Source organism: Melanaphis sacchari, unplaced genomic scaffold (assembly GCF_002803265.2).
Source record: "Melanaphis sacchari strain LSU unplaced genomic scaffold, SCAv2.0 Contig24_pilon_pilon, whole genome shotgun sequence".
NCBI lineage: Eukaryota > Metazoa > Arthropoda > Insecta > Hemiptera > Aphididae > Melanaphis > Melanaphis sacchari.
This window is the reverse complement of record NW_020271125.1, coordinates 1,586,500-1,599,291: the sequence shown is the minus strand read 5'-3', so window position 1 is coordinate 1,599,291 and position 12,792 is coordinate 1,586,500. Positions and strand designations below refer to the sequence as shown.

The 12,792-nt window shown below is 28.3% G+C and overlaps 1 protein-coding gene across 1 annotated transcript in view; it reads right to left on the bottom strand.

The window, feature by feature from the left end:
• The window catches only part of LOC112594951 (serine-rich adhesin for platelets), a 236,069-nt gene that overhangs the window by 52,104 nt on the left and 171,173 nt on the right, over positions 1-12,792 (bottom strand). Inside the window, 3 exon segments of the mRNA XM_025339980.1 lie at positions 12,005-12,380; positions 12,382-12,467; positions 12,469-12,703. Coding sequence (XP_025195765.1) covers positions 12,005-12,380; positions 12,382-12,467; positions 12,469-12,703 — 697 coding nt within the window.

Below are 12,792 nucleotides of genomic sequence, written 5' to 3'. Positions count from 1 at the left end.
AATATTGATAATTTTAATCAGCATAATAATATGCTAATATCGAAATATTAAACGTATCAGATTTATTTTACGGTAGTTTGAAAAATAAATACAGTTTAATTATTTTTTGATTATGTTGGTGTTTTGTTCGCAATTAGCTTTTCGCTTAAATTATTCGAAAGTCAAAACGTATACTGTGTAAATTATAAATAAAACATTATATTATAATCTGTTCTTTAAATACTAAAATTTAAAAAAGTATTCTAAAAAAAAAGAAATGTTACTTGACAATTACGAAGGATTGCGTTATGACCAATTAAAACATTTTCGTGGTTAAAAGTCAGTATAGCCAAAATTTAAAATTAGACCATATTTAATAACGAAAGTTAAGTGCAGTTTTGAAATATTATACTAGAAAGAGTTTTAGTGCTTTTAAATTTTGTTGAGTTAAAACCGGTAGATTTTACTGCTGAATATTGTATGAGACAAAAGTGTTTTATAAATTAAGTAATATTAGTTGTTTTACCGTTACCAAAAAAAAAAAAAAAAATTATAAGGATTTAGCAAGTAAATAACCACATTTACACCTTTTTATGTTTCTCATTTCTAGTAGGTATATGCATGTATAGAATCAAATCTCCTTTTTAATTTATAATAAAATGAAAATGTAATTATCGATTACATAGAATTCATATCGTTGGATAAAACGTTGAATCGTCCAATGGTGAACAATGGTTTATTATATCTGCATATTATTTAGAGTTTGAATACAAGTTATGAAGTAGAGATTAATTATTGATTACTTGGTATAAGTCGTAATGAGATTGTAATCAACTTTTATTTATTGAAATAATTAAAATTTTACTATCGAACGTTGCACGTTAAGTAGGTAGTTAGTTCATTTTATTAAAAGTATGATGTTTAAGACTTTGACAAGTTTTTAATAATAATTTAATCAAAATGAATTATTATATTTTTCGACATACCTGTAGTATCTACTTTATTCAATATAGTTTCGTACAGAAATTATTCAAGAAATAGTCACGAAGCTATTGTGTTGAAAGAATATCACTAAACAAATAAAATATTATCATTATTTCGTTGTACATAATATGATCAGAAAATAAATTTGTGATTACAAGATTTATTTATAAAATATACTGTTATCAAGTAATCTGGTTGGAAAGAATTCGAAAAAGTTATAACGTGATGTATATCTCTGTCAATTCGTGTTCTAATAGTGTGTATCTACAGCGTATAATTTGATTAGTGAATAAAAAAACGAAAATATTCTAGTCAAGTTTAATTTTACGGGCTTCTTTTTAACGTAACGAAGAGCCGGATTAGAGTATAAAGGCTTATTTGTGAATAAGATCAATAAATAAAAAAAAAAAACAAAAAACATCATTTTTCTTATTTATACCATACAATATTATTACTGTTTATCTATATAGATTGGAAATTGAACGCAGATGGTATTTTATACGGTTCAAACGTCCCATCAGATTTAAAGAAAATTGAGAAAAATGACCATGAACGCGATATGTAACTGCAGTCAGAAACTGTTTTTTTTTTTTTACCAACGTCTCGACCATTTTTGGGTGAACCGACTGCGAACATCGGCAATCTTTTGGGCGCGTATAAGTATTACAATACATTTGTTGATCTGACGTCGTGTTTCTATCGATAGGATGAATCTAAATAATTATTATACAATAATATGATATTATATTATTATGACGTGTGGTAAATGCAAAAAATGACAACTAACCGGCACACGTACTGTATATCGATAACCGTATACTCTTTTACGGCATGTTTTAAGATACTGCAATCGTTAAAAGAGACTAAAGTGTATGACAATTAATTATAGAATAGATATTTCTGTTCCACAATCAATGATACGACCAATGGAAAATCATATAAATCCAACATTTGGCACAATATTAACAAGTCTACCGGTGGAAATACGTGGCGAAAACAAATATAAAAATTATTTTTCCTATAAAATACCAAATATTTTAGTAAAATTTTGTTTTTTTTTTATAACTCTGATATTATTTCGAGTATTTTTATACGAGTTTAAAAACAGATAATTGAAATTAATTTAAACACTAAATTATTAATAATTAGTATTATTCAACACTAAAATGTAATTGCTATTTATAAAAAGATCCATTGCGAGCATTAATAGACTAGTTTTTGTTAATTATAACACTAGTGTTGTTCATAATGTGTATTCATTTTATGGTTTATTTAATCAAACATCGGAAAATATATTTAAATGTATAATATATAATATTATCTTAAATCGTGGTCTACAATTTGGATGGATCAAAAATGGCACGGAATCGTGTTTTCATATTTTAATTTTGCCATTTTTTTCACACCACTTCTACAACTCGTTAATTTTTCTAGAGTTTCGTCATACATAACAGCACTGTTCGTCTGTTGTAGTCAATTGACATGATATAATATTTTTATCACGTGACAAATATTATTATAGTTTAATGTCGTCCGTTGTGCGAACCAATGTAATATATTATTATATATTGTCATATTTTCCAAGCGTGATACGTTTTAACAATAGATCAGTATTATATAGTATAGTTGTAGTTGCCGCCGTTGTCGGATCCTTTTGCACAAAAAAAGAGTCCAAGTCCCGTGCTGTTGTCGTCGTATACAATAATAATAATGATAATAATAATTCTGTTCTCGGTGCGAACCATAATAATATTTACCGCTGACGAAAAAGAATAATACTCGTTTTGCCGTGTCTAATGTGTCGGTGGTGATTGTAGCAACGGCTAGGATAGTTGAGTATGCCAAATGACGTGTTTATTGACGCATTCGCTCAGGTCGGTGGCAATTATTGTTATTTTGCACTTTTGAACGACAAATATATCACATAATAATATTGCACATACATTCTCTTATACGTTATACGGGGCATCACGTATGCGCCTTATTCGGCTTTGGTGTACGTATACGTGCCTACGTGATGTGCCGACCACGGACCTTAATTTAGCCACCGTACTTTGGTTCCGGATAAACCCGTACTGGATTCTTTCTGCCAGGGTTGATCGAGGGTGATATGTTATAATATATGTATATATAGAAAGATTCTGGTGCACGTAACCGTCGACAATAATTAGTCATGAGTCGACAACGGCGTTTTTTAAGGTAACTACATCCTTGCTAAATATCCTTGTAAACATTAGGATCGAGGTGTGAAATATTATTATCTTTAGACCAGGCTCAAGAAACAATTTTAGGATGTCCAATTAAACAAATTCTTTCGGTAACTCCGTTCTAGTAACAATCAACGCGAGTATTTACAATTTTACTCTAGTCAAGTGTTGGCACGATACAACAACTATAATAATATAATATTTTCTCAAAATTTCGAAGAATTCGAGCATTGTCCGGAATGGTTTCGACAGAAATTTGTGAATTGAAGAATCTAGAGATTTCTATAGCACCAGAGTTGGTTACGTGCTATCAAGACGAGATAAATCTGAATACTCTATCGGTGACGTATCAAGGGACTAATTTACCATGGTTGTGAAGTGTGGGTTGAAAAATTAAAAAACATAAACAGTGCATCTAATATATATGTGGGTTACTGCAGACTAACTAAAGTCCGAAGAATTTTTAATATGGCTTACAGGTGGGACGTTTGTATTTTATACACAGAGTGTATATTGTAACTTTAAAAATAGTACGTTTAAATAATACAATGTCTGGAAAATTAGTAATAATAATATTATGCTAAACCTGTACACGTAAACGGTAGTAGAAATGAGTTAAAAGAGTGTGTCGTTATGTGATTAGAACAGTTTGCTGTTTATTTCGGATCAATAGTACTTTTTAATGAACAAATTGGTCAAAAACGGTATCGGGATAAGTATTATAGTTTAAAAAAAAGATTTATTTAAATAATAATATGTTAAATACAACATTACAAACACCCCTCCTCTTATCAACGAAAATGATCATTAAGACCCGTATATTTGACCGTCGTTTTGCTCTATTTACGTCAATACTACCCGCATGAATAAAAAACGAAAAAGAAAACACCAACAAAAACCTCGCATCGAAATGAAAATAGGGCAAAGTTCCAAGAGTAAAATGGATCTCGCGAGTATAAAAAACCAAGGGTTTTAGTATCTGGGTCCGTAAAAAAAAAAAAAAAACAAAACCATTAGCTGTGTGACAAAAAGAGAAAAAGAACATTAGCAGAAGAAGTTTCTCAACGTATTATTTTTGTTCGGCATTCGACTATCATTCTACTCTCTTTCTCATCCTCTCTCTCTGAAAAGTGCGCGCATGTCGTCGTCCTTTACTTTCATACTGCCACGTCTGATGTGGTGCGGTACTCGGTTACGCTTCTTATGGGTGATTTAGATATACGTGGTGCGTGTCTCAACTTTGGCAAAGACTCCGATCTAAGGACATCCGGAATTCAGTTTTTTAACCTTTTTTTTATTTCCATTAAAATACGATGGACACATTATCATTAACAAGTGGGTGGCACTAATTTAAAAGATAAACGTTGTTAATTTGGCCCGATAATAATAATGATAATAAAATTCTGTAAATTTTTACAGGCATTGTATTTTAAATATTGAAATTACTTTAAACTGTAGGTACTTGTGCAAATACGAAAAACGACTACTCGTTAAAATAATCTATCGTTAGCGAAACTGTTCAATTAGATATCTACTTAATAGAATATATGCACATAAAACGTTTAAAGTTTTAATTTTAAAATATTAAAAGATTAAAGGTAGAATATTTTGTAAAATTTAATATTGTGCTTTGTGTTTTAAGAGCTTTTATAAACTCGTGAAATTTGTTTATTTGCTTTTAAGCGGCATATATGTAATAATATAAAAGAAAATATATTTCTTTTAAATGCATATCTTCTTTGGAAATCACTATGTGTTATATTATACGTGTAACGATTTAAATTACCAATTAATATACATTATTATTTAGCATAGTAACTTATGTGTGTGCTATTCTTTATAAGAGAAAATAAATACTTTTTAATAAAAACTATTCAAAAAACTATTCAGGATTTTAATTTTTTGATAATATTAAATTTATATTAAAATATTATTAACAACTGACTAAGACAATAGAAGTTTCTTTATAATATGTAGGCTTAGATCCTTGTAACTCTACTAACACAATCAGCTTTTTTCGAAACCATTTTTAATTATATTGGATCGTGATCAAAAGAGTTTATTATGTCCATTAATTAACCTGATATTTCTGTATATTGACAATATTAACTAATTTTTGATGATCAAAATTGATCTGGTTTTTTTTTTAATTTTAATTGATTAAAAATAAATAATTAATATTTAAATTTTGGGCAAAAGAAGTTAAACATAATATAGTACATTTAATGAGATGGAAATGATTGAAATTTCTGTTAAATTTAATTTAACATAATTTAAGTACAAAAATTAAATTATTATTTATTACAAATAAAAGTAATAACCATAATTTTAATGTTCAGTAAAACAACATCATATTATTACTACATTAAATCAAAATTAAAAATATGACACATAGAAAAAAATATATATATATGCTTAAAATAAAACTTGTACCATAAATAGTTATGATAATAAAATAAATATAAAAGAACATATTATTTAATTTTTTAGGTGATAAATTATAAAATTATAATTGTTTTATTAAAATTAAAAACAATCAATTAAAAAGTATACCTATAGAATTAATCTTAAAATATTTTCATGAACAAATCAAATGAATTGTAATGTATTTTAATTGGTCACTATACATTAAAATATGTTGAACTTTATTTATATAATTATTTCATATTTTTGACAAGAATAAAAAAATATTTAAGACGAATAAAATTACTGTTAAATACTTAAATGTTAATTATATGGAGATACTCTCTTATGATGATGACATTTCTGTTTGATATTTTAATGTATTTACTAAATACGGTTGCTATTAGTGAGAAGAATATTAAAACCTAGTAGATAATTATCCCGTTATGCAAATAGTTAAAAATTTGAAAAGTTTTCTAACACTTGTTTTGAGGAGACTTAAAAAATATCACGATAATAATATGTTATAATTTTTTATTTTTAATATAATAAGATAATGTTAGATTGCAATAAGTGTATTGTATGTTGTGTATATTATGCATACGTTATTATAAAATATATTTACGTTGGTCGAGGTAATTATTTTATTTAGCCTATAATTATATTATACTTGTTATAAATTTATGACGAGCAATTTAAAAAAAATGTTGAATGGTATCAGAATAAATACAATTTCAAACACGCTCTGATGGAAAGTAAAATAATACATTTGAATGTTGAATACATGAAGTATTATGTTTAAAATTATTTCTTTCATATGAATGTTAAGAAATATAACTAACTCAATTATTGTGCGCTTTGAATAACCGTCCATGACTTGATGAAAAAAATGAGAATACTCTAAATAAGAATTTAAATATTGTGGTAGGTATAGATTTTATTAGTAATGTCGATATGAGTGTAAAAAATTAGTGCGTAAGATATCCAAAAACAAATGGAAAAAAAATACATACGTTCCCGTAGCCGGACTTTTCGATTTTAAGTTTAAACTGTTAAAACGTTATCATGTAAATTGTATTTTTAGCCATGCTAATTCATGGTAATTAGGTGCTAAATATTGATACAAAAATGTTTCAAAATTTTGAAATGTGCCACGTTGTTGCTACGTACGTGAAAAAAAAACAAATAATAATAAACAATAAAACGAGAATTAGTATATTAGTCCTGCAGTATTTTCCTTTTTCTTTAATATGTTAAACAAATTTCCCAGAAATTTCATATTGCTACCAATGGCATGTTGTTTGGTCAGGGTTAACATACATGTACGCAATTATACCCGAGCTACACGACCGCATAAAAATCGAACGGCGTGTTTAATACAACATAATACTGAGCAGGCATTATAAATAGAGCATGGTACTTAAATTATCGAACCATAAATATTCCGATACGAGTATAGTATTATATTTTTGCGACCAATCGAGTTTCGATGAAATAATTGGAATGGTAAAATATAAATATGCAAACATATTGTTATAAAGCTCCTCGTTTATTATTATAGTTGTATATGGGGAAGTAGCTGCACGAAGTCTAAGCTCTAGAGACTGTGAAATCGTCTGTGTATTTATAATATAAATAATGTATTATATACCTATTTCGATCTTATTTCTGTTTTCAAACTCCAAAGGTCTTTTGAAATTAATAATCGGTTCGAGAATTCTGGTAAATGAGCTTATAAAACGCTTATATATTTATAAATAAAATGTATGCACTTCAAATAGAGTTTTTTTGCCAATATACAGTGAAATTAAAAATAAATATACTACAGAGGTCAGAGAAGTTTCCTTTTCGTGGAAAATTAATAATTTAAGCGATATCATAATTAGGCAGTTATAAAGAATGGTTGAGAAATGAAGGGGAAAATACAAACAGTGAGTATAAAAAACATCGCAATATTTAAAATTAAAATTATGAAGATTAATTAATATTAGCATCAATATTTTATTCAAATTATAAAGAGATTGGAATATCATAACTATAAGGACTTAAATTTTGGGTTGTTTCTTGATTATGGTCGGTATAATATGTATATTATGCACATAATCTTGGTTAACTTCAGGGGTAGGTTTAAGTGTGGGAGCTGGAGACAATCCACCCACCGTTTTGGTCTAAGCTAGGATTTTTTTTTTAATAAATCAATTATGTTTTATAGCCATAGTTATTATGAAATAAAATTAAAATGCCGTTGTCAGATTGTTATCGAAGAATTAAACTAGATCAAGATAATGGTTTATTGCTATTTTTAAATTGTTTTTCGGTTTTATTTGTATGATATCATATATATGTGTATAATTAAAGATGTATGAAGCTATTAAAAATTTATTTGATTCTCCACCATGCAAACAAGTACAACATAGGTCATTTTTTAACACTTAAATTTTAATTAATGTATTAAATTTAAACTTTTGTAGATAACCTGTAATTTTTGAATTTAATTGATTTTTTTTTTTAAGGGGTAGATTTTTATCTGCAAATATTCATGAGGAATAGATAATACGCTCGTTATATAACCATATATTTATCAGTTATCAAAAAAAATGGCTTCAATTAAATTTTTAACTAAAATTTTATATAAAGCAAAAATATAACATTTTTTATAAAGTGTTTGAGAACATCTTGAAAAATATTTTTAATTTAAATACATATTTAACATTTTGATGAATTTAAACATAATTCTAGCTTTTTAGTGGAACAAAGAACATGTAAGCTTCCTAAAGACATGACAATTTGTTTTTTTTAAAACATCAAATTTTAGTGAAGTAAAAGTATTTTGATATTTGCACATAATGTTTTAATATTTGAAAAAAAAAATCTGTTTGAATGAACATTACTAAAATATAAAGTTCATATATTTATTTTGTGGGGCATTCATAAATAATGTGAAAATCGTTGAAGTTTAAATTACAGTGAGATACGGAACAATGAACATTGAACATATACCAATATTTAATAATAGGCTGAAATACACTATGTCAATCAATAAAATTATGGGTATAATCAAATTATTTGAAAAATGTACAATGTTTCAGCATACCTACTACTCAGGCTAAATATGCATTCGCTTTTGCATGAATTAATCTATAAGGATTCAGATAAGGTCCTAGCACGGGACGAATAAACGTTTTCTCGCACATACGTATATAAAATGTAGTTTGAAGTGCACATCTTGCTTATAATTATCACATTCTGTATTTAGTAAACAGGTAATTAGTATACCTATAATATATTATGTAAATTTACAACAAGAGACTCTTTTCACGACCGTAACGTTTAGGTTTTTAACCCGTGAATACGATCTTTAAACATATTGTTATTATCTGTATTTTATTCGTGTGCAGATAATATATATGTATGTATACATAAGGTCAAATAAGTAGTATAGCACTACTGCTAATTTTCAATATAAATTCGGTACGCGTAAATGAGTATTTGACTTTTTCAAATTCCCTTCTCTAAATTTATTTTATACAATATACGTTAGACATATTTCTGTGTTAAAAACTGTTGATCACAGCTCAGATACCAACTAAATTTTTATTTTTATTTTCTACAAACATTTTTTCACGTTTCTATAATGATTGTATAATTATTTCTTTAAATTTATTTGTATTCGTATTCAATTATTCATCTCCCTGGTTTGGTATATGTAATATATTTTTCATTCAATCTTCAGTATTCTATAAACATTCAAAAGTCTTCTTTTACAGGTTAAATTCACAGAAATTATTTTCTGTTTTTTTGTTAAGTATTGAGTTGTATCAGTATAAGACATAACTGTATTTCTTTTTGTTTTTAGATTAAAAAAAATCTATTTAAGTCCATCTATAATTGATTTTATGAACTTTCTAAAATTAAAAAATATATTTTAATTGATAATTTGTTTGTTATATTTTATTTTAAGCTATTGATTTTTTCCAATTTTTTACTTTGGTATATAGTTTTGAAGAGTTATAAAAAATTACATTCAATTTACTGTATATTTTCAGGTTTTATTTTTTATTTTTCATGATTAAATTTATAATCTTTAACAATATATATTTTTAAAGATAAATTTATTTAATAGTCTGAAAAAAATTAATTTGAGAAGCTTTCTATTAAAGGTACATAGTCTATATTTTCAAGTAAAGCTTAAAACATTTTGCTTTTACAACTTTTTATTAGTCAGTCATAGTTTAAAGTTATAAGATTTATATATAAATATACGATATAATACAATCGAACACTATATAAAACAATTATTTGATGACATTTATAGAAGCACAGTCTTCTTCTAATAAAATAAAAAACTTTGACCTATGACAGCTGATTAAAGTAATACGCAATAAAATGTACGTTTAGATGTCACTTTTCAATTTCTCTGTCATACCAACGAATTTTATTTATTTTTGAAAAACATTATTAAAAAGTTTGTTATTGATATATTTTATTCAATAAACGTATATTTTATGGAGAGGGTAAAAATAAAAATGTCTATTAATAATTAATATACGTTTCATAGCCATTAAAAGATATTTTACCGTATTTATATTTTCTATACACAAGATAGTGTTTACAGCATATTCAATCAAAATATCCACACATAACAGTTTGTACATAAAGCTCACATAATTTTATTATGATCATTAATTATATTAATAATAATAATAATAATAATAAAAATAATAATTTATAATGATTATTTAATATTTATTGTGTGTTAACCTTTTTAACCAATTTTATCCATATAGATAGGGAAGGTTTTAATGAAAAGAGATCGAATGATTTTGTTTAAACTATGTGTGTTAATTGTATATTATTTAGTATGTAACGTTATTCAATGTGAGCCTAAAATTTAATATAATGTGAGAATGTTGTACAAAGATTGTAATTTATTTAGTAAAGGTTGATAGAAAACAGTATGATTTGACCGTTATTATATTCATGTTGTGAATGGAAATATAAAAATATATAGTAAGCAATTCATTATTATAATTTTCTCATAAGACAGCATCTTATAAATATAATTTTAATGTAACGAGTATCAGAATACTGAAGGCTTAATGATTTTTAATCAATTCGAAATGCAGTTATGCTATACCTATTACCATATCGTTGTTATGGTAATGAATAAAATGCATAGCGCACTTAATCAAGTTTATCTAATTATGTCATACTAGTATGCGCTACTGTAAACATAAACAAAACACATTTTCTATGCCAAAAAACACCCATGAATCGTATTTTAATTACAGTTGAAACATACCTAACGCTTATTCATGTTTTTACTACCTATTTATACCTTTGATTTAACAAATATATTATTATTTGTGTCATATTAATAATAATTGCTAGTTATTCAAAATATTTTCACAAACTCATAATTATTACGGTATTGAAAAATTAAAAAAACATACTTAAATATCAACGATATTAATAATAACTACAATTTAGTATATATTCATTGCTGCAATAAGGTGTTTATCAGCAGTTATGTAAACTTAGTTATTTATGCAGTCCGATCAAAATTTTATATTTTAATGAACACTTTGGTAGGTATCAAAAACACTGTCAGACCGGGTACACATATTATGTATGGACGTCAGTAGATTAAAATAATATAATATTATACTTATGACTTGATGTTACTAACTTAGCACTCTTGATAGTTGCAACATAAATTTAAGGGACAGTGTATAGGGTGAGTTACATTTTTTGTAATTAAATTACATTGCGTATTATCTTTCAAAATTATAATGAAATTATTTTTAATTTACTTTGTTTATATTTTATCGAGCACATTACTTTTGAGATGCAAAATTAATTGTATTACCATTAAAGTTACTTTTTTTTATTTTTAAAAATATTAATGGATTTTTATAATTTTTCTATCGCTAAATTAACTAAGCAATGACAATTAACAATATGAAATAATATAAAATGTTTATATTTACGAACCAGAAAAGACAGTAATTGTGTAAAATCGAATTGCTTATTTTTCAGATCTATTCTTAATAACAATGCATTTCCCACATGACTACTTATAAAAAATATTTATTTTTTTTGTCAAATAATCATTACAAAAATGTTAGGTACTGTTAAAAAATCATATTTATATGATGCATGTGCACGCGTGATCAATTGGTTTGTAAATTAAATACGAGTATATAATATTATATAAACTAAGTAACGAGTGATTTTATTAAAAAAGAAAGCAACTTAAATCGCGTGTCATTATTCGATAAAATGACATTTAAAATGTCATTATTTTGATCGTTTAAAAAGTGACTCCCTCATAGTAACTCGTATCTTAAGGTAAGTCATACTTCCTTGCCGGAAAATCAAATCGTAAACAGTATACCGTTACGATATCCGTTACAATATTCTTCTCTTACCTTTGACGAAAGTGCTCCTCCTCCACCGCCGCCGCTGCTGTTGCCGCCGTTACCGCCGCCACCGCCACCGCCGTTGGTCGACGACAGCGGTTCGGCGCTGAGCAGCTTTTGCAGCTGACTGGGCGTCGCGTCGTGTGACTGTTGTTGGTGGTGGTGGTGCTGCGTAGCAGACGAGATCGTCGTCGACGACGAAGACGACGACGACGACGACAACGACAACGACAACGACGACGACGACGACGACGACGACGACGACGACGATGACGACGACGACGACGACGCTGATGACGCCGAAACCGAAATGGCCGACATGGAGCCGAACGCGACCGTGGTGGACGCGGCGGATGCTGACACGATCATCGACGTGGACGACGCGGGACGACGACGACGACGACGACGACGACGACGTGGCCGACGACGCGGCCGTGACGACGGTGCGCCCGGTGGATCGTAGGGACGAGCGGCGCCGACGTGCCGGGCGGCGACGGCATCGGCGCGGGCGCGTACTGTATGCAACCGGAACTCGTGGACGAGGACGGCGACGCGGGCGGCGAGCCCTGGTTGGACGACGGCCGGTGGTGGTGATGGTTCTCCGTGTGCCGGCGCAGCGACCGCGCGTCGCAGTACGACTTATTGCCACATCCGCTGGCCTTGCACTCGAACGGCTTTTTGTGCCGGTGTGTCAGCATGTGTCCGTTCCTGTCAGGACACGCACATCGTCACCATAATGTCATGATATCATTGTACACGCGAGTGGTTATTTTTATTATTTTTACACACGATATACC